Source organism: Choloepus didactylus, chromosome 17 (assembly GCF_015220235.1).
Source record: "Choloepus didactylus isolate mChoDid1 chromosome 17, mChoDid1.pri, whole genome shotgun sequence".
Lineage (NCBI taxonomy): Eukaryota > Metazoa > Chordata > Mammalia > Pilosa > Megalonychidae > Choloepus > Choloepus didactylus.
This window is the reverse complement of record NC_051323.1, coordinates 68,308,894-68,332,858: the sequence shown is the minus strand read 5'-3', so window position 1 is coordinate 68,332,858 and position 23,965 is coordinate 68,308,894. Positions and strand designations below refer to the sequence as shown.

General features: G+C 38.7%; 2 protein-coding genes across 4 annotated transcripts in view; one reads left to right on the top strand and one right to left on the bottom strand.

Moving 5' to 3' along the window:
• SLC9A2 (solute carrier family 9 member A2) overlaps positions 1-23,965 on the bottom strand; it is a 123,018-nt gene that overhangs the window by 1,092 nt on the left and 97,961 nt on the right. The window contains exons 11-12 of one of the 2 annotated variants that reach the window (XM_037806688.1): positions 14,089-14,179; positions 608-4,339 (exon numbers count right to left, since the gene is read on the bottom strand). In XM_037806688.1, the coding sequence (XP_037662616.1) occupies positions 3,969-4,339; positions 14,089-14,179 (462 nt within the window). In that variant the 3' untranslated portion in view covers positions 608-3,968. Of the gene's footprint in view, positions 1-607; positions 4,340-14,088; positions 14,180-23,965 lie in introns of those variants that run through there. The other variant, XM_037806689.1, reaches the window with a different exon arrangement.
• The window catches only part of MFSD9 (major facilitator superfamily domain containing 9), an 81,797-nt gene that overhangs the window by 26,933 nt on the left and 30,899 nt on the right, over positions 1-23,965 (top strand). The window contains exon 7 of one of the 2 annotated variants that reach the window (XM_037806692.1): positions 1,038-2,855. The exons of the other annotated variant lie outside the window; for it this stretch is intronic. Within the exon in view, the coding sequence (XP_037662620.1) occupies positions 1,038-1,042 (5 nt within the window). The 3' untranslated portion in view covers positions 1,043-2,855. Of the gene's footprint in view, positions 1-1,037; positions 2,856-23,965 lie in introns of those variants that run through there. 2 annotated transcript variants of the gene reach the window in all.

The following is a 23,965-nucleotide window of genomic DNA, read 5'->3' as shown; positions in this document are numbered from 1 at the left end:
CCTAGTTTGAGACAGATGTATCTGAAACTAATAGAAGTGAATTTTTAATAATCTTAAATTCTTACCTTTCACTAATTTCAACTATCATACACCCATTTAGTACAAATGAAAGTGGTTTTGATCTGTACATATAAAAATTGGACTTCCTGGGTCTGGCCTCATTTCATGTGATTTAATATTTAAACTTTTATAAGACTTCACAGAAACCAGGAAAAATTTCCTTTGTCAGTGTATATATATCAGATTTCTATTTGGCAAGCAGAATTACTACAACTAGATGCACAGAGCCTCATTTAAGTAAGAAATTTAATTACCAGTTGTATGTATGACTCGACAGGATCTGATGATATAAAAAAGGAAAAAATGTTTGAATATTTGAGGATAATTTGTTACAGAAGTGAAAATAGGAAAAGTCACTGCTGTTGCTCCTGGCATTCTCTCTACTGGGCAAACCCATGGAGCAAAATGTTCTCACCCCTAGAGAATAATGATAACATAGACCCACAAGACCTCTGTGGACACTGCAAGATCCTAAATATAATTAATATGCTCTGTAAACCGAATATTTGATAATCCGCCAACTCTAGATATAACTGTCCAAATAAGAAAAGCTCATTCCCTGACCATAGAGGTAAGATAAATGATCCACAATTTATTGTTGTACTTAGAACTTTGTTTGAAATTGCAGAAAATTATAAAACAAAACCAAAGGGCTCATGTAACTAAAGCTATGTATCAGCACAACATGAAAGAAACCGTTCAAAAATCAGTCATCTGGATGTTTCATCTGTATCAGCTGGACATTAGTGGAAAAAATCAGAAGTATCATCTCTCACAGGCAAAGAATGATGCCATTGTCATGCAGTATTTACCCAAATAGGGTTCCAGCTTTCCTTAGGAATGGAATAAAGAAACGGACTGGCTAAAAGTGGGATATAAAGTAGAAGCAAGCTACAAACTTTGTTCTAAAAGTGAACAAAATAAACCTGAGTATCACCAATCTGTTGTAAGTCATGATCTGTTCTTTTCTTGTTCAGGCTGATGAAAAAAAATCATACAAATGGCATTCAGGTCTCAGCAGATGATGTCAGCAGCTACTTTAATTGGACAAAGAAATCATTTTAATCACTCTTTAAAGAATAAAATTAAGTGTGAATTTTGAATATTACAGTTCTCATAGCTGATTATAAAATGCCAGTTGTAACATAAACATGATTTGGGCAGTATAACAAATGAAGAATATGTTGAGACATGTAACAGGTAACATGCTTCTTTACATATTTATATAAGTTAACATATCACTTCCCCAGGAAAACTGATATGCCCCCACTACAAAGTTTAGCAAAAGCTGAAAGCAATTTCATCCCAGACATTTTGGGGCCACATACACAAAACATATTTTTAAGTATCAGATTTGGGGGCCAATTTCTAGTTGGCAAAACTGGCGTAACTGTTCCCAAAAGTTGGCCCTTAGCACTGTATGTAACAAAATAAGCCCCGACTTTTCACATGTATATAGTTCAAATCAAATTTTGATACAACAAACACCAAAGACCTGTCAATTCTACAGCCACATGGAATTTTGGTTGGATCGACTATTAGTTGAACAAGTGGAATCGTTTACAAAGGCTTAGGGGACCTTTCTGTTTTACAGAAATTTAGATTGTTATGGTACCATATAATTAAAGAGTTTCACCTGCGTATTTTCTCCATCTATAGTTTCTAAAATTTGATATTTATAAAACAGAAGAAATTATAGAGAAAAATATAAATGAAGCCAAATTTCCTTTTTCCTTACCTTTGTCATTTGACAAATAAGATAAAATTGAAACTAATAGTAAAGATAAAATGGCATAGGTATTGCTTTCCAGAAATTTACACAACGGCATCCAAATTACGTGACTTTTAATTAGTGAAAGTTGAATTTGGTCTATATGCTTAAGAAGAAGTAGCATACAAATTTCATGTTTTTCCTTCAACTCCATGAAGTTAAACCCTTCATAATATTTATTAGTATAGGAAATCAGGAAAAATTACAAAATTTGTATTTAGGTCCTTTTCAATTTCTATTTTCCTATTCAGATTTCATAAACTATTCTGAAAACTTACTCTTGGGATTCTCAGAAATACACGTCACACCTCTTGATGAATCATATTCCTGTAACAAAACTTTGTCAGCTTTAATTTCTTTTCAGCAGAAATGCTATGAATATCTTCATTTAAAATGAGTTGTTTTGGCACTGAGTCCTAAGTTTGTAGTCTTCAAATTATTTTCCACACTGCTTTCCACTGATCAACCTGGGAGAGTTTGTTCTGGAAAGAAACTGTGCTCTTAATAAACTTGTACTTTCCGTGTCTGTGTTACTCTCTGTGTCATGCCCAACAACCTAGCAGAATTCCAAGATTTCTGAACATGAGAGAGAAGGGTAAAAGGTGCACTTCTCCATGTTTGTGAGGTTGTAAGCAGGGGGCTCAGAGCACTGTTGCTCAGGATCTTGTGTACTCTTTGTCCAGTTTATTCACCCCACCCACACCCCAGACAATACTGTAGACACTGTAGCCTTTGCTGTGTATCTCCAATGTGAAACCAGAGGACTACCTCAGCAGCTTCATCTCATCCTAAACCCAGAAATTTAGAGTCTTGTTCCAGCCAAGTTTTAAAGAGGAAATATCGAGCAAAAATGAGAGGCCAAGAAAATATACAGTTTAAGAGACAGAGATTTAAACATTAATCTTTAATGATTGTTTTGCTTTTCTCTCTACCATACTTTTTAAAAGTGCTCAGATGAGTAGAATCCATTTGATATGAAAAATTTGAGTTACTACTTTATTGAGGGGGGGAGGTACCAAATTACAGACTAGTGCAAAAAAAAAAAAAAAAAAAAATTAGAACTCCCACATTCTCCAAAGTGCTTCCTGAATAAAATTCAAAACCTAAAATCTCCCCAATCTGTTAAACAGTGGAATACTATCTAACTTCCATCCTTCTCTGCTTGGAGCCTATGACCTGGAATGAAAGTTCAAGAAAATTCTACTAAAGCAATTGGTAGCAGATGAGTGTGAATCTCCTGCAGCCTCTGCCAAGTATTGCACAATATAAATCCCACCAATACGCTGTAAACAGGTGTTGGTCTAGTTCCCCGCACTCCACATGAGGCCCACCTGGGTAGAACTTCATCAAAAGCTGCCCCTGAGTCTGTCATGCACGGCCAGCTGATTTCACCCCCACCACCTTTCTCCTGCAACATTTAAACAAGGAGGGGAGATGGAATTCATATGCCACAGCCAAGCACACCAAAATTAAATTAAAAACCAGTTGACCCACATTGTTTCATAGAGGTAATGGGCCTCTTAATTTGTGCTAGGCAGCCAAGCCACTTCCTCTGCCTAGATTTTCTAAATGTGATCCCAGTTTGAGTCCTCAGATTTCTCAGCTCTTGGCTGTGACCTTCTTTGGCCAACTGCCCCTTTGCATGACGGGAAGTTCTCTCTCCTGAACTCGTGGACCCGTCACCCTCCTGGTGCTGCCCGTCATCCCCTGGAAAGATGTTCTGAATATTTCTTTAGTGCCATTTGCTTAAAAACTGAGTAGAGATATACATCTTTTTCATAAATAAAATTTAAGACATATAGGTATATATTAAAATTTCACCAACAAGGGCATGTTAAAAACATCAAGTTCTGTCCTTCAAGTTCAATAAAGGCACATATTTTTTTTTTCTTTAAGCTTTCAAAGAGTATAATTGCTAGCAACAAGTCACAGAAAACATTTCATGGGATTCTTTTTCTTTGATTTTCTTCTTGGGATAAGCACTCATCCCATTCATCAGTGGCATGGCTCTACCACCTGAAGAACGCATTTAGCTCCACAGAGTTTAAAATGGATCCCCTTGTCGTGTCAGGTTTCAGAGTCATAAACTACAGAGGTATTGGGGTTAGTTGCCCTGGATCTGCTTTGGCCGCTCCCATTAGGGATTATCGTTTCCGAATCTGGCTTTCCGATTTCCGGGCTCCGATGCCCTCCGGACCAGTCTTGGTGGTGGCTTAGGTCGGATGTCTTCAGCCAAACTGTCTTCCCCCACTGGGCCAATGTCGCCTTTGGAGAGAAGGGGCTGCCGTAATATGCCCGGGGTTTGGGTGCCCCCCTCTCTGCTGTGGGGAGCCGAGGAGCTGCCGGGCTGCCCTATGCCGGAATCTCCATCTACCTCGTTCTTCCATTCCATCTTATAAGACGGCTGAGCTTTCCTTGAGAACTGCTCTGGCAAGAAGCGCCTTGCTCGGGGTTGCAAGTTGAGCACAGTAGTCCCAGCATCTGCGTCTGAGTCGCTGCTATTGCCATCTACCGTAGAGCAAAAGAAGGACAACAGAGACAGCCATTTTAGGGAGTGGATCGGCACAACTGTGATGCCACAGGCTGTGTGACTTGGGCACGTTTCATAATCTCCCTAAGTGTGTGTGTTGATTTTGAAGAGCTTACTATGGGCCAGGCCTAAGTGCATTACCCCATTTAAGCCTCATGGCAACCATTTTCAGATGAGGAGACTAACGTTCAAAAGAGGTTTAGGACAAGAGAGAATCAACAAAACCAGATGTTGGTTCTTTGAGGAAATCAATAAAACTGATGGATCCTTAGCTAGGCTGACAAAGAGAAAAAGAGAGGATGCAAATAAATAAATCAGAAATGGGAAGGGGTACCTAACTACTGACCCCGCAGAAACAAAGGAGAAAATGAGAGCTAACATGAGCAACTATCTGCTAACAAACTAGACAACTTAAACAAAATGGACAATTTCCTAGACAAGCATGAACAACCAACATTGACTCAAGAAAAAATACGACAAACCAATCACAAGTAAAGAGATTGAGTCAGTCATCAAAAACCTCCCCCAAAAAGAAAAGTCCAGGACTGAATGACTTTAAATGTGAATTCTACCAAGCATTCAAGCAAGAATTAGTAACAATCCTGCTCACACTTCAAAAAAAACTAAACAAGAGGGAAAGCTACCTAACTCATTCTATGAAGCCAACATCACCCTAATACCAAAGTCAAAGATACTACAAGAAAATTACAGACCAAGACCAATCTCTTTAATGAATACAGATGCAAAAATCCTCAACAAAATACTTTCAAGTCAAATCCAGCAGCACATTAAAAGAATTATACACCACAACCAAGTGAGCTTTATTCCAGGTATGCAAGCATGAATAAGAGGAGAGGAGAGGAGAGGGGAGGGAGAGGGGAGGGGAGGAGAGGAGAAGAGAGGAAAGGAGAGGAGTGTTTCTATACAATAGTAAGGAGCAATCTCAGGAGGAAATCAAGAAAAAAATTCCATTTACAATAGCAACCAAAAGAATCAAATATTTAGGAATAAATTTAACCACAGACATAAAAGACCTATACACAGAAAACTACAAGAAATTGCTAAAAGAAATCAAACAGGATATACAAAAATGGAAGGATATACTGAGTTCATGGATTGGAAGACTAAATATAGTTAAGATGTCAATTCTACAAAAAGTGATTTATAGATTCAATTCAATATCAATTAAAATCCCAACAACTTACCTTGCAGAAACAGAAAAACAAATAATCAAATTTATTTGAAAGGGTAGGGTGCCCCGAATAGCTAAAAATATCTTGAGAAAGAAAAATGAAGTGGGAGATCTCACAGTACCTGACTTTGAAGCATATTACAAAGTTACAGTGGTCAAAACAGCATGGAACTGGCATAAAAACAGATATACTGACCAATGGAATCAAATTGAGTGTTCAGAAATAGACCCTCTCATCTACAGACAATTGGTCTTTGATAAGGCGGTCAAATAGACTCAATTGAGACAGCAGCCTTTTCAACAAATAGTGCTTGGAGAACTGAATATCCATATCCAAAAGAATGAAAAAGAATCCCTATCTCACACCTTATATAAAAATTAACTCAAAATGGATCAAAGACCTAAACAGTAGAGTTAAGGCCATAAAACTTTTAGAAGAAAATGTAGGGAAATATCTTAAAGAACTTGTGATAGGAGGTGGTTTCCTAGACCTTACACCCAAGGCATGAACAATGAAAGAAGAAATAGATAAATGGGATCTCCTCAAAACTGAATAATTTTGTGCACCAAGGGACTTTGTCAGGAAAGTAAAAGGCAGTCTATGCAATGGGAGAAAATATTTGGAAACCACATATCAGAAAAGGGTTTAATAATCAGAATATATAAAGAGATCTTACAACTCAACGACAAAAAGACAAACAACCCAATTAAAAATTGGGCAAAAGGTATGGACACATCTTTCCAAAAGAAAAAATGCAAATGGATCAAAAACACATGAAAAGATGCTCACTTTCCCTAGCTATTGGGGAAATACAAATCAAAACCACAATGAGATACCATCTCACACCTACTAGGAATGATCCTTATCAAAAAAAAAAAAAAAAAGAAAATTACAAGTTATGGAGAGGACGTGGAGAAATAGGGACACTCATCCACTGTTGGTAGCAATGTAGAATGGTGCAACAACTCTGGAAGGCAGTTTGGTGGTTCCCCAGGAAGCTAAGTATAGAAGTGCCATATGATCCAGCCATCCCATTACTAGATATATACTTGGAGGAACTGAAAGCAGGGACACAAATGGACATGTGCACACCAATGTTTATAATAGCATTATTCATGATTGCCAAGAGATGACAACAGCCCAAATGTCCATCAACAGATGAGTGGATAAAAAAGTGTGGTATATACATAAGATGGACTACTATGCAGCTGTAGGACAGAAAAAAGTCATGAAGCATTCAACAATGTAGATGAAACTTGAGGATATTATGTTGAGTGACATAAGCCATAAAGAAAAGGACAAGTATAGGTTGGTCTCACTAATATGAACCAACTATGATGAGGAAACTCTGACAGTTAAAGTTGAGAACACAAGTTATCAGGAGATAGAGGGTAGAGATTGGGCACAAGCTGCTGAAGGAGTACAGAACATTCAACAGGATTGATTATAAAGACCCAGATATGGATAGCACAATAGTATGTGTGGTAGCACAATACTGTAAATATAAGGAACAAAGCTGAGTGTGAGCATGTTTGAAAGAGGAAGGCTAGGGACATATATGACATCAAAAGAAAGATAGAGGATAAACACTGAGACTATAACAGTAAAACTTAGAATGGACAATGATGGTCATTAAATATAGAAATATAAGAAAGTTTTTACTTGAGGGAGAACAATTGTACATCACCATTACAGGAGGTAAAAATGGGATGGTATATGGAAAAAGTACAATTAATGCAAACTAGGGTCTATGGTTAACAGTAACATTGTGGTGTTCTTTTATTAATGATAACAAAGGCAATATACCAAAGCTAAATGTCAGTAAAAGGGGTAATAAGGGAGGTTATGAGATTCTTGTTGTTGTTGTTTCTCCTTTTCTCCTCTTCTTTCTTTGCAGAAGAAATGGAAATGTTCTCATATGGATTGTGGTGGTAAATGTGTAACTGTGATTATACTGGGAACCACTGATTTTACACTTAGGATAGACTCTATAGTGTGTGAATACAACTGTTTAAAAATAAACAGGAGAGAGGGGCAAGATGGCAGCATAGAGAGGTATGGAATTTAGTTAATCCCCCTGAAGCAACTAATAAACAACCAAGAACAACTAGTAAATAATCTGGAACAACTGTGGGGGGACAACCATGACTGTCCACACATTGTACACCAACCTGGATTGGGTGGAATGGCTGAGATCGCAGCATAAAATCTGTAAGTAAAAACTGCAGACCCACACTGGGATCCCCCTTGCCCCACGGCAGGCTGAGCTACAGGACCTGCTGTGGGAGAGAGCAGCACTCTCCAAGCAAATGAATATAGCTCAGCCCAGCTCCAACTGGGATTTTAATTAACAAATGTGGAGTGCTAAATACAAGCTACAAACAAGCAGCAAAGTACCCTGAGGTCACTCCCAGTGGAGAGGAGGTGGGGCTGACAGGGGGAAAAAAATTAAAAAAAAAAAAAAAGAAGAAGAAGAAAAAGTACAGAGGCCTTTAGAGACTGACCTTAGAGAGCCAGAAAACACCTGTGCCCTGGGAAAGGGAGCCCAGGAGCCCAGGTACTCTATCTGACTGACAGGTGGAACTGGGGGGCCATGGACTGACTCTGAAAGGGGGCTTTCTTTCCTGTTTAATCTCTCTCAACCTGAGTGGCTCAGTGGAGATAGCCTCAGCCATTTTCAGTTTGCAGCACTCTGACCCAGACAGGGTGGAGTTAAAAGAGTCAGAGAGACAAAGGAGTAATTCAAATGCGGAAGGTAACTCCCTATAGGGTGTATCTTCCATAAGAGGAAGGAGGTGGGGCCCAGTCCTAGTGCTGGCCTCCCCTTCAGAGCTCAGACCCCAGGGCCTGGGGAAAACAGTCAAAACAGAAAGAAACTAAGCTAAGAATTAAAGGGGCCACACCTCCTTATACCAGTCAGGAGCAACAGGCTGGCAGGAGCCACCTGCTGGGCAGGTTAGGAAAAGCACAGTAACTACAGGCCTCACAGGAAAATCTGTCAATCTTCTAAGACACACCCTCAGGGAAACTTGACCCTGAACATAGCACCACTTTGAGACCTGAACCCAGTCTGGTCTAGGAAAATTGGATTAGGGTAACCAAGGAAACCAGATGCCTAGACAACAGAAAACTAAAGTTACTTTAGGAAAAATGAAGATATGGCCCAGTCAAAGGAACAAATTTACACCTCTATTAAGCTATAGTTGAGATATTGTTTCACTTTAATGAAACAATCAATTAAAGATTTTCAAAGAAATATGCTAAATCATATAAAAAACCAAGTCAACAAGCTCAGGGAAGATATGGCAAAAGAGATGAAGGACATAAGGAAAACACTGGGTGAACATAAGGTAGAACTCGAAAGTTTAAAAAATCCACTGGCAGAATCTATGGAAATGAAAAATACAACACAAGATATGAAAAACACAATAGAGACATACAACAGCAGAGTTCAAGAGGCAGAAGAAAACACTCAGGAACTGGAGAACAAGACACCTGAAATCCTACACACAAAAGAACAGATAGGAAAAAGAATGGAAAAATATGAGCAATGTCTCAGGGATCTGAATGACAACACGCAGCACATGACTGTACATGTCATGGGTGTCCCTGAAGGAGAAGAGAAGAAAAAAGGGGCAGAAGCAATAATAAAGGAAATAATCAATGAAAATTTCCCATCTCTTATGAAAGACATAAAATTACAGATCCAAGAAGTGCAGTGTGCCCCAAACAGAATAGATCTGAATAAACATACACCAAGACACTTAATAATCAGATTATCACACATCAAAGAGAGAATCATGAAAGCAGCAAGAGAAAAGTGATCCATCATATACAAAGGAAGCTTGATGAGACTATGTGCAGATTTCTCAGTAGAAACCATGGAGGCAAGAAGGAAGTGGGGTGATATATTTAAGATACTGAAAGAGAAAAACCACCAACCAAGAATCCTATATCCAGCATAATTGTCCTTCAAATATGAGGATATTCTCAAATATTCTCTGACAAACAGACAATGAGAGAGTTTGTGAACAAGATATCTGGGCTACAGGAAATACTAAAAAGAGCACTACAGACAGACAGAAAAAGACAGGAGTGAGAGGTTTGGAACAGAATTTTGGGTAATGGTAGCACAGCAATGTAAGTATACTGAATAAAGATGACAGTGAGTATGGTTGAAAGAGGAAGGTTAGGAGCATGTGGGACACCAGAAAGAAAGAGGAAAGATAAAGACTGGGACTTTATAGCTCAGTGAAACCTAGAATGCTCAACAAATGTGATAAAATGTACAAATATGTTTTTACATGAGGGAGAACAAATGAATGTCAAACTTGCAAGGTGTTAAAAATGGGGTAGTATTGGGGAAAAAATACAATCAGTGCAAACTAGAGACTACAGTTAACAGAAACATTTTATTATGCTTCCTTTAATGTAACAAAGGCAATATACCAAAGCTAAATGCCTATAAGAGGGAGATATAAGGGAAGGATATGGGACTCTTGGCATCGGTGATACTGTCTGACTCTTTTATTGTACTTTAGTTTAATTCTATCTCTCCTTTTGTTGCTTTTTAGCTGTAATTTTTTTTCTTTTTCTTTTGTTTCTCTACCTTCTTTGACTCTTCCTCATTCTTTGTAAAAGAAATGGAGATGTCCTTAAATAGATGGTGGTAAATGGATAGATATTTGATTATTCAGGGAACTATCAATTATTTACTTAGGATGGAATGTATGGTGGGTGAACAAAACTGTCTTAAAAAAACGAGTTGATGAAGAAAACTTGAGGGCACAATTTTGAGTGAAATGTCAGACACAAAAGAACAAATATTGCATGGTGTCACTGATATGAACTAATTATAATATGTAAACACATAGACATGAAATACAAGTTACCAGGATATAGAACAAGGCTAAAGAATGGAGAGTGTTGCTTATTATGAACAGATGTTTAATTAGATTGAACTTAAGTGTTTGGAAATGGACAGAGGTGATGGTAACACATTACTGTGAGAATAACTAACAGTGCTGAAAGGCATATGAAGGTGGTGGAAAGGGGAAGTTTAGAGTCACGTATGTCACCAGAAGGAAAGTTGGAGGTTAAAAGATGGGAACGTATAAAACAGTGACTCTTGTGCTGGGCAATGTCCAGAATTAACTGTACAAATATTAGAAATCTCTTTCATGAACTAGAACAAATGCATGACACTATAACTAGAAGTTATTAATAGAGGGGTATATAGGGAAAAAATATACCTATTGCACACTATGTACTACAGTTAGTAGTATTTTAACATTCTTTCATCAATAGTAACAAATATACTATACCAATACTATGAGTCAATAATGGGGGTGGCAGTTAGGGGTATGGGAGGATTTGAGTTTTCTTTTTTGTTTATATTTCTTTTCTGGATTAATGGATGCACAGCTGTATGATGGTACCATGGGCAACTGTGCATTCTGGATGATTGTATGTTGTGTGAAAAATCTCAATAAAATTGAAATAAAAAAAAATAAACAGGAGGATACCACTGCTGGAGAAGATATGGAGAGAGAGATATATACCTATTCACTGTTGGTAGGGAAGTAGAATGGTGCAGCCCATCTGAAGGGCAGTCTGGTGGTTCCACAGGAGTTCCATGGGGTTGCCACATGATCCTGCAACCTCGTTGTTTGGTATATACTTGGAGAAACTGAAAGCAGGGACATGAATAGACATTTGCACACTGGTGTTTACGGTGACATTATTCACTATCTGCAATGGATGGAGGTGGCCTAAGGTTACATCAACTGATGAATGGAAGGGTGAACTGTGGTGTATACATACGATAGAATACTGAGCGGCTGCAAGAGGAGTGAAGTTGTGAGGTATGCAACCAAGTGAATGAAACTTGACAGCATTATGTTGAGGGAAGTAAACCAGAAACAAAAAGACAAATATTGTTTGGCCTCACTAATATAAACTAACTATAATGAGCAAATGCTGAGATTTGAATTCAAGAGCATAGGTTATCAGGGGATAGAATGTGGGCAGAGATTGGACAGTCAGTGATTTAGGAGTACAGAATATTCAGTAAGGCTCATTGTACAGATTCTGAGATTATAGGCTCTTAAAACAGTCATATCTATTCCTGAATGTTAACTGTTATTTCTCAATTCTGAGATTCTGAGCTCTTTGTGTATAACCTGGTAGTTCCCTGGAAATCTGGGTTATCTGTGTGACATCTGAGACACAAAGATAAGAGTTTTGCAGGTCTGAAAGTCAGCATTACTCCATATGTCTACTGTTAAAGAAGCTGAAAAAGAGATCAGACTTCAATCAGAGATATGAATGAAACAGACTTGGTTAGGAATAAGGTAAATCAGAATACACAGTAAAGGATGATTTTGACTATATTTTAAAACTTCAATTTCTGTGTGAAACCAAAGGAAGAGATGTTTATTTGGTACAAAATTTAAATTTTCTGTGGCACTCAATCTAATTTAACCTGTATGATCAGTTTATTTCAACAACCCAATTACATGGAACCTAGAATAAACAATGAGATCTGTTATTCTGTACATGTTAAAGTAATACTCTGATACATCCCAGAGAGTTCTGGGCAGAAAATAAAAAAAGTATTTGCAAAGTCCCCTTGAAGGTTAGGGAAAAATGTGGAAATATTAAACTTCTCCACTTGGGGAATTCCTGATATTCTCTCAAGCATTAGGGACTCCCAATTTAATAAGCCGAATCCTTGATCTTGGGGCTTGCCCTTATGAAACGTATTCCTGCAAAGAAGAAGCTTAGCCTACTTACAACTATGCCTAAGAGTCACCCCCAGAGAACCTCTTTTGTTGCTCAGATATGGCCTCTCTCTCTCAGCCAATTCTGCAAATAAACTCACCCACCCCACATGGGACATGACTCCCATGGATGAGACTGGCCCTGACACATTGAGAATTAATTGAGAATGCCTTCTTGACCAAAAGGGGGAAAAGAAATGAAACAAAATTAAGTTTTAGTGGCTAAGAGATTTCAAATAGAATTGAGAGGTCATTCTGGATGTATATATGCAATATATAGATATCTTATGCAGTATATAGATATCTTTTTAGTTTCTAGTGTATGAGAATAGCTAGAAGGAAATACCTGAACTGTTGAACTATAACCCAGTAGCCTTACTCCTTGATGATGACTGTATAACTATATAGCTTTTATGGTGTGACCGTGTGATTATGGAAACCTTGTGACTGACACTCCCTTTATTCAGTGTAGGGGCAGCTAAATAATAAAATAAAGACTAAAAAAAATAGGGGGTGGGATAAGGTGTACGGGATGTTTTGGGTTTTCCTTTCATTATTTTTTTGGAGTAATGAAAATGTTCTAAAATTGATTGTGATGATGAATGCACAACTATATGATGATACTGTGAGCCACCAATTGTATGCTTTGGACTGGTTATACGGTGTGTGAATATATCTTAATAAAATTGAAAAAAAAGGAGATTTAGGGAGGGGTAAACTGGAACTCAAACAGAGACAATCTGGCAGCAGAGGCTGTCTCTCCCCTGCCCCACGGGGGTGGATCAGAGTTGAAGCTCAGACAGGGTTCAGCAAATGGAACTGCACGTAGTAAGCAGTCCAGCGATTAGCTGCTGGCATGAAGAGTTCTATCCATATGTGGAATCTCATACACAGCTTCACCTTTTTCCTTTGTATTTTCATATAAGGGGAAGCAGAGGCCCAAAACCCCAATGGGCACTTTTCAAATAAAGGGAGGGGGCCCGATCAGAACCAGCAGATTATCAGGATTCAGGTCATGGAAGAGTGGGCAGGAGGGCTCCACGGTGCACTTGCTTGGGAGTCACGATTCTGGGAGAGGAGAGCATGTTTAATGGTCCCTCAGAGATGACACGGCCCACTCTTCTGAATATTCAGTGCTTTCTTTTCTTCCCCATTCTGCCTTTCCATTTCCTCTCCCCTCCATTACCACCAGTCATCATTAGATGTTCTTATTCCCATTTAATTAAATGCATAAGCCCCTCCCCCTTCCAGAAAAAGGCATTAATGTTATACCCCACATTTTAATAACACAAAATCCTAACATAGTTCTTCTGGGGTTAAATTCAGACACTAGATAAAGATTATCACTCAAGAAAGGGTATTAAATCTTATGAAAAAGATTTAATAATTATAGCCAGAATATATGTTTGTCTTCATGAAAGTATTTTAGAATTACTGTAAAAATTTAAATATTTACACACTTGAAGATTTATAACTTTCTACTCACCTGTTCCCTAAGCATATGGTAACATTTGCTATTGCTATAACAAATAGAATCTTACGAGAGAGAACTGATTACATTATTTATAATGTGCACAGAACTCCATTTAAAAAAATCACAAAACTAATAAAAGGTCACCAGATTATTATTTCAAAATCTGAAATAACAGATTCATAGACCCTATTGAAGTTGAGTAATAGGAGAAGTTTCTCTGTTTTATAAGCAATCCCAAATAAAATGTAAAGTTTTTCTGTTCCAAATGTATTCTTTACCTGTATGAGAAATATTCTTTTTCTTTTGTAGCTTTTCTGGAAGCTTTGTATTTTTAGGTAAGGATAAATATCGGGAGGTTGACGCAGATGCCTGTAAAAGAAGTAGAAAACCTTATTTAGACTACACAAATGGCATTTACTGTGTGTTAGAAGTTTAAAATCTTATCTCAAGACATGACTGGTTTTAAAAACTCTAATTTTGGTTCTTGATTCCAAAATTACTTTATGAGGGGCTGTAGGGATGGGGATTAAAGTTCTAAGCAATGACTATTTTATTTGAAAGAACTGAACCCCTTCCAAAATATAATGGAGAGGCGGGGCAAGATGGCAGACTGGTGAGCTGTATGTTTTAGTTACTCCTCCAGGAAAGTAGGTAGAAAGCCAGGAACTGCGTGGACTGGACACCACAGAGCAATCTGTCTTTGGGCATACTTCATACAACACTCATGAAAATGTCGAACTGCTGAGATCAGCGAAATCTGTAAGTTTTTGCGGCCAGGGGACCCGCGCCCCTCCATGCCAGGCTCAGTCCCATGGGAGGAGGGGCTGTCAGCTCCGGGAAGGAGAAGGGAGAACTGCAGTGGCAGCCCTTATCGGAAACTCATTCTACTGATCCAAACTCCAACCACAGATAGACTGAGACCAGACACCAGAGAATCTGAGAGCAGCCAGCCCAGCAGAGAGGAGACAGGCATAGGAAAAAAAAAACAACACGAAAAACTCCAAAATAAAAGCAGAGGATTTTTGGAGTTCTGGTGAACACAGAAAGGGGAAGGGTGGAGCTCAGGCCTTGAGGCGCATATGCAAATCCCGAAGAAAAGCTGATCTCTCTGCCCTGTGGACCTTTCCTTAATGGCCCTGGTTGCTTTGTCTATTAGCATTTCAATAACCCATTAGATCTCTGAGGAGGGCCCTTTTTTTTTTTTTTTTTAATCCTTTTTTCTTTTTCTAAAACAATTACTCTAGGAAGCCCAATATAGAAAGCTTCAAAGACTTTCAATTTGGGCATCTCAAGTCAAGAGCAGAACTAAGAGAGCTCTGAGACAAAAGGCAATAATACAGTGGCTGAGAAAATTCACTAAACACCACAACTTCCCAAGAAAAGGGGGGTGTCTGCTCACAGCCACCATCCTGGTGGACAGGAAACACTCCTGCCCATCGCCAGCCCCATAGCCCAGAGCTGCCCCAGACAACCCAGTGTGACGGAAGTGCTTCAAATAACAGGCACACACCACAAAACTGGGCGTGGACATTAGCCTTCCCTGCAACCTCAGCTGATTGTCCCAGAGTTGGGAAGGTGGAGCAGTGTGAATTAACAAAGCCCCATTCAGCCATCATTTGAGCAGACTGGGAGCCTCCCTACACAGCCCAGCAGCCCAGAACTGCCCTGGGGGGACGGCACTCACCTGTGACATAGCACAGTCATCCCTCAACAGAGGACCCAGGGTGCACAGCCTGGAAGAGGGGCCCACTTGCAAGTCTCAGAAGCCATACGCCAATACCAAGGACTTGTGGGTCAGTGGCAGAGACAAACTGTGGCAGGACTGAACTGAAGGATTAGACTATTGCAGCAGCTTTAAAACTCTAGGATCACCAGGGAGATTTGATTGTCAGGGCCACCCCCCCTCCCCGACTACCCAGAAACACACCCCACATACAGGGCAGGCAACACCAACTACACACGCAAGCTTGGTACACCAATTGGGCCCCACAAGACTCACTCCCCCACTCACCAAAAAGGCTAAGCAGGGGAGAACTGGCTTGTGGAGAACAGGTGGCTCGTGGACGCCACCTGCTGGTTAGTTAGAGAAAGTGTACTCCATGAAGCTGTAGATCTGATAAATTAGAGATAAGGATTTCAATAGGTCTACAAACCCTAAAAGAACCCTATCAAGTTCAGCAAATGCCACGAGGCCAAAAACAACAGAAAATTATAAAGCATATGAAAAAACCAGATGATATGGATAACCCAAGCCCAAGCACCCAAATCAAAAGACCAGAAGAGACACAGCACCTAGAGCAGCTACTCAAAGAACTAAAGATGAACAATGAGACCATAGTACGGGATATAAAGGAAATCAAGAAGACTCTAGAAGAGCATAAAGAAGACATTGCAAGACTAAATAAAAAAATGGATGATCTTATGGAAATTAAAGAAACTGTTGACCAAATTAAAAAGATTCTGGACACTCATAGTACAAGACTAGAGGAAGTTGAACAACGAATCAGTGACCTGGAAGATGACAGAATGGAAAATGAAAGCATAAAAGAAAGAATGGGGAAAAAAATTGAAAAAATCGAAATGGACCTCAGGGATATGATAGATAATATGAAACGTCCAAATATAAGACTCATTGGTGTCCCAGAAGGGGAAGAAAAGGGTAAAGGTCTAGGAAGAGTATTCAAAGAAATTGTTGGGGAAAACTTCCCAAATCTTCTAAACAACACAAATACACAAATCATAAATGCTCAGCGAACTCCAAATAGAATAAATCCAAATAAACCCACTCCGAGACATATACTGATCACACTGTCAAACACAGAAGAGAAGGAGCAAGTTCTGAAAGCAGCAAGAGAAAAGCAATTCACCACATACAAAGAAAACAGCATAAGACTAAGTAGTGACTACTCAGCGGCCACCATGGAGGCAAGAAGGCAGTGGCACGATATATTTAAAATTCTGAGTGAGAAAAATTTCCAGCCAAGAATACTTTATCCAGCAAAGCTCTCCTTCAAATTTGAGGGAGAGCTTAAATTTTTCACAGACAAACAAATGCTGAGAGAATTTGCTAACAAGAGACCTGCCCTACTGGAGATACTAAAGGGAGCCCTACAGACAGAGATACAAAGACAGGACAGAGAGACTTGGAGAAAGGTTCAGTACTAAAGAGATTCGGTATGGGTACAATAAAGGATATTAATAGAGAGAGGGAAAAATATGGCAAACATAAACCAAAGGATAAGATGGCTGATTCAAGAAATGCCTTCACGGTTATAACGTTGAATGTAAATGGATTAAACTCCCCAATTAAAAGATATAGATTCGCAGAATGGATCAAAAAAAATGAACCATCAATATGTTGCATACAAGAGATTCATCTTAGACACAGGGACACAAAGAAACTGAAAGTGAAAGGATGGAAAAAAATATTTCATGCAAGCTACAGCCAAAAGAAAGCAGGTGTAGCAATATTAATCTCAGATAAAATAGACTTCAAATGCAGGGATGTTTTGAGAGACAAAGAAGGCCACTACATACTAATAAAAGGGGCAATTCAGCGAGAAGAAATAACAATCGTAAATGTCTATGCACCCAATCAAGGTGCCACAAAATACATGAGAGAAACACTGGCAAAACTAAAGGAAGCAATTGATGTTTCCACAATAATTGTGGGAGACTTCAACACATCACTCTCTCCTATAGATAGATCAACCAGACAGAAGACCAATAAGGAAATTGAAAACCTAAACAATCTGATAAATGAATTAGATTTAACAGACATATACAGGACATTACATCCCAAATCACCAGGATACACATACTTTTCTAGTGCTCACGGAACTTTCTCCAGAATAGATCATATGCTGGGACATAAAACAAACCTCAATAAATTTAAAAAGATTGAAATTCTTCACAGCACATTCTCTGACCACAATGGAATACAATTAGAAGTCAATAACCATCAGAGACTTAGAAAATTCACAAATACCTGGAGGTTAAACAACACACTCCTAAACAATCAGTGGGTTAAAGAAGAAATAGCAAGAGAAATTGCTAAATATATAGAGACGAATGAAAATGAGAACACAACATACCAAAACCTATGGGATGCAGCAAAAGCAGTGCTGAGGGGGAAATTTATAGCACTAAACACATATATTAAAAAGGAAGAAAGAGCCAAAATCAAAGAACTAATGGATCAACTGAAGAAGCTAGAAAATGAACAGCAAACCAATCCTAAACCAAGTAGAAGAAAAGAAATAACAAGGATTAAAGCAGAAATAAATGACATAGAGAACAAAAAAACAATAGAGGATAAATATCACCAAAAGTTGGTTCTTTGAGAAGACCAACAAGATTGACAAGCCCCTAGCTAGACTGACAAAATCAAAAAGAGAGAAGACCCATATAAACAAAATAATGAATGAAAAAGGTGACATAACTGCAGATCCTGAAGAAATTAAAAAAACTATAAGAGGATATTATGAACAACTGTATGGCAACAAACTGGACAATGTAGAAGAAATGGACAATTTCCTGGAAACATATGAACAACCTAGACTGACCAGAGAAGAAATAGAAGACCTCAACCAACCCATCACAAACAAAGAGATCCAATCAGCCATCAAAAATCTTCCCACAAATAAATGCCCAGGGCCAGATGGCTTCACAGGGGAATTCTACCAAACTTTCCAGAAAGAACTGACACCAATCTTACTCAAACTCTTTCAAAACATTGAAGAAAATGGAACACTACCTAACTCATTTTATGAAGCTAACATCAATCTAATACCAAAACCAGGCAAAGATGCTACAAAAAAGGAAAACTACCGGCCAATCTCCCTAATGAATATAGATGCAAAAATCCTCAACAAAATACTTGCAAATCGAATCCAAAGACACATTAAAAAAATCATACACCATGACCAAGTGGGGTTCATTCCAGGCATGCAAGGATGGTTCAACATAAGAAAAACAATCAATGTACTACAACACATTAAAAACTCGAAAGGGAAAAATCAATTGATCATCTCAATAGATGCTGAAAAAGCATTTGACAAAATCCAACATCCCTTTTGATAAAAACACTTCAAAAGGTAGGAATTGAAGGAAACTTCCTCAACATGATAAAGAGCATATATGAAAAACCCACAGCCAGCATAGTACTCAATGGTGAGAGACTGAAAGCCTTCCCTCTAAGATCAGGAACAAGACAAGGATGCCCGCTGTCACCACTGTTATTCAACATTGTGCTGGAAGTGCTAGCCAGGGCAATCTGGCAAGACAAAGAAATAAAGGCATCCAAATTGGAAAAGAAGAAGTAAAACTGTCATTGTTTGCAGATGATATGATCTTATATCTAGAAAACCCTGAGAAATCGACGATACAGCTACTAGAGCTAATAAACAAATTTAGCAAAGTAGCGGGATACAAGATTAATGCACATAAGTCAGTAATGTTTCTATATGCTAGAAATGAACAAACTGAAGAGACACTCAAGAAAAAGATACCATTTTCAATAGCAACTAAAAAAATCAAGTACCTAGGAATAAACTTAACCAAAGATGTAAAAGACCTATACAAAGAAAACTACATAACTCTACTAAAGAAATAGAAGGGGACCTTAAAAGATGGAAAAATATTCCATGTTCATGGATAGGAAGGCTAAATGTCATTAAGATGTCAATTCTACCCAAACTCATCTACAGATTCAATGCAATCCCAATCAAAATTCCAACAACCTACTTTGCAGACTTGGAAAAGCTAGTTATCAAATTTATTTGGAAAGGGAAGATGCCTCGAATTGCTAAAGATACTCTAAAAAAGAAAAACGAAGTGGGAGGACATACACTCCCTGACTCTGAAGCTTATTATAAAGCCACAGTTGCCAAAACAGCATGGTACTGGCACAAAGATAGACATATAGATCAATGGAATCGAATTGAGAATTCAGAGATAGACCCTCAGATCTATGGCCGACTGATCTTTGATAAGGCCCCCAAAGTCACTGAACTGAGCCATAATGGTCTTTTCAACAAATGGGGCTGGGAGAGTTGGATATCCATATCCAAAAGAATGAAAGAGGACCCCTACCTCACACCCTACACAAAAATTAACTCAAAATGGACCAAAGATCTCAATATAAAAGAAAGTACCATAAAATTCCTAGAAGATAATGTAGGAAAACATCTTCAAGACCTTGTATTAGGCGGCCACTTCCTAGACTTTACACCCAAAGCACAAGCAACAAAAGAGAAAATAGATAAATGGGAACTCCTCAAGCTTAGAAGTTTCTGCACCTCAAAGGAATTTCTCAAAAAGGTAAAGAGGCAGCCAACTCAATGGGAAAAAATTTTTGGAAACCATGTATCTGACAAAAGACTGATATCTTGCATATACAAAGAAATCCTACAACTCAATGACAATAGTACAGACACCCCAATTATAAAATGGGCAAAAGATATGAAAAGACAGTTCTCTGAAGAGGAAATACAAATGGCCAAGAAACACATGAAAAAATGTTCAGCTTCACTAGCTATTAGAGAGATGCAAATTAAAACCACAATGAGATACCATCTAACACCGGTTAGAATGGCTGCCATTAAACAAACAGGAAACTACAAATGCTGGAGGGGATGTGGAGAAATTGGAACTCTTATTCATTGTTGGTGGGACTGTATAATGGTTCAGCCACTCTGGAAGTCAGTCTGGCAGTTCCTTAGATAAAACTAGATATAGAGTTACCATTCGATCCAGCGATTGCACTTCTCGGTATATACCCGGAAGATCGGAAAGCAGTGACACGAACAGATATCTGCACGCCAATGTTCATAGCAGCATTATTCACAATTGCCAAGAGATGGAAACAACCCAAATGTCCTTCAACAGATGAGTGGATAAATAAAATGTGGTATATACACACGATGGAATACTACACGGCAGTAAGAAGGAACGATCTGGTGAAACATATGACAACATGGATGAACCTTGAAGACATAATGCTGAGTGAAATAAGCCAGGCACAAAAAGAGAAATATTATATGCTACCACTAATGTGAACTTTGAAAAATGTAAAACAAATGGTTTATAATGTAGAATGTAGGGGAACTAGCAGTAGAGAGCAATTAAGGAAGGGGGAACAATAATCCAAGAAGAACAGATAAGCTATTTAACGTTCTGGGGATGCCCAGAAATGACTATGGTCTGTTAATTTCTGATGGATATAGTAGGAACAAGTTCACAGAAATGTTGCTATATTATGTAACTTTCTTGGGGTAAAGTAGGAACATGTTGGAAGTTAAGCAGTTATCTTAGGTTAGTTGTCTTTTCTTACTCCCTTGTTATGGTCTCTTTGAAATGTTCTTTTATTGTATGTTTGTTTTCTTTTTAACTTTTTTTTCATACAGTTGATTTAAAAAAGAAGGGAAAGTTAAAAAAAAAAAAAAAAGAAAGAAAGAAATACAAGGAAAAAAAAAAGATGTAGTGCCCCCTTGAGGAGCCTGTGGAGAATGCAGGGGTATTCGCCTACCCCACCTCCATGGTTGCTAACAGGACCACAGACATAGGGGACTGGTGGTTTGATGGGTTGAGCCCTCTACCATAAGTTTTACCCTTGGGAAGACAGTTGCTGCAAAGGAGAGGCTAGGCCTCCCTATATTTGTGCCTAAGAGTCTCCTCCTGAATGCCTCTTTGTTGCTCAGATGTGGCCCTCTCTCTCTGGCTAAGCCAACTTGAAAGGTGAAATCACTGCCCTCCCCCCTACGTGGGATCAGACACCCAGGGGAGTGAATCTCCCTGGCAACGTAGAATATGACTCCCGGGGAGGAATGTAGACCCAGCATCGTGGGACGGAGAACATCATCTTGACCAAAAGGGGGATGTGAAAGGAAATGAAATAAGCTTCAGTGGCAGAGACATTCCAAAACGAGCCGAGAGGTCACTCTGATGGGCACTCTTACGCACACTTTAGACAACCCTTTTTAGGTTCTAAAGAATTGGGGTAGCTGGTGGTGGATACCTGAAACTATCAAACTACAACCCAGAACCCATGAATCTCGAAGACAGTTGTATAAAAATGTAGCTTATGAGGGGTGACAATGGGATTGGGAAAGCCATAAGGACCACACTCCACTTTGTCTAGTTTAGGGATGGATGAGTAGAAAAATAGGGGAAGGAAACAAACAGACAAAGGTACCCAGTGTTCTTTTTTACTTCAATTGCTCTTTTTCACTCTAATTATTATTCTTGTTATTTTTGTGTGTGTGCTAATGAAGGTGTCAGGGATTGATTTAGGTCATGAATGTACAACTATGTAATGGTACTGTAAACAATCGAAAGTACGATTTGTTTTGTATGACTGCATGGTATGTGAATATATCTCAATAAAATGATGATTTAAAAAAAAAATATATATATATATATATATATAATGGAGACCAGGACTAAGGAAAAATGGAAATGAAGTGGGACCATTAGAAACAAAATGTGAAAGCCTTTGGGTTTTCTTAAAGAATAGCTACTGAGACACCAATTTATAAGAATATTACTACAAAGACTTAGAACCTATATGTAAGGGGAAGAAAAGATGTGAAAATGTAGCATATTTAAGTTTTATTTACTTTAATGGATCTTGAAAATGACAGAACAACAGAAACCATTATCGTAGCTAAACTGCTGACATTTCAAATGCTACCGAATCTGGGTTTTCTTAACTTTTAATCGACACTGTCACATTTTATACATAAGAAAGATAACCTTCTTGTTCAAACATAACCCTTTTGATCTCTGATGGCTTAATACAAAATATTATTTAAAATAAAATGCAGTGTCTCCTGCGTTAAATCAATAAATCATGGTATTATTTTAAAATGGCTCTCCTTGTCTATGGCCAGTGCCCTGGACCAAATGAAATGCTGAACACACTGCACCGTGGACACTAGCTTCACCCAGCTGCTCCTGTCTAACCACAGTTCCTCAGAGCAGGTGTACATCTGCCCACCGCAGGGCCTTTTCACTGGCTGGTCCCTCTCCTGGAAAGGTTAATTGTTTCTTTCCAAATGAAGCCTGGTCCAGCTGTCCTATTTAAAATTGTATACTGTCAACACCCCCTTTTAATATGAACAAGTTAGAGTGCTCACTGCCTAGACACCCCTGAAGACGGAAAAAAAGATTAAGTGAGAGGAAGGGGTAGCAACAAACAAGATAAGATTGAACAAAGGTCTATGAATACTGAAAATTGAAATACACACACACACACACACACACACACACATTTATATTTTTTGGATGCTGGGGTGTTAGAAGGGCTGGAAGGAGGTAAATGACATGGTGGAGCTGTAGCCTACAGCATCCCTTGGGATTTGCTCTAGAGCTGCTCGTTGAATTGTGCCTTGAAGGTCTTCACCTTTCTCTATATACCCTGTACTGCATAATAAGGAAAGAACTGAAATTGTGGAATGGTAACTGTGCCAGTTTGAATGTATTATGTCCCCCAAAATGCCATTAACTTTGATGCAATCTTGTGTGGGCAGACGTATTAGTGTTGATTAGACTGTAATTCTTCGAGTGTTTCCATGGAGATGCGACCCACCCAACTGTGGGTGATGACTCTGATTGGATAGTTGCCTTGGAGGTATGGCCCTGCCCATTCAGCACGGGCCTTGATTAGTTTACTGGAGCACTATATAAGCTCAGACAGAAGGAGCAAGCTTTCTACAGCCAAGAGGGACACTTTGAAGAACGCACAGAAGCTGAGTGAGGAGTTTCAGCTTACAGAGACATTTTGGAGACGGCCTTTGAAAGCAGACTTTTGCTCCAAGAGCAGCTAAGAGTGAAATTTTTAAGGAGCTGAAGCCTAGAGAGGAATGTCCTGGGAGAAAGCCATTTTGAAACCAGAACTCCAGAGCAGACACCAGCCATGTGCCTTCCCAGCTAACAGAGGTTTTCATGATGCCGCTGGCCATCCTCCAGTGAAGTTACCCAATTGTCGATGCATTACCTTGGACACTTTATGGCCTTAAGACTAACTGTGTAACCAAATAAACCCCCTTTTATAAAAGCCAATCCATTTCTGGTGTTTTGCATTCTGGCAGCATTAGCAAACTGCAACAGTAACCCATAATGATTTTGAAATTACCTATATGACTGCTTGTTGAG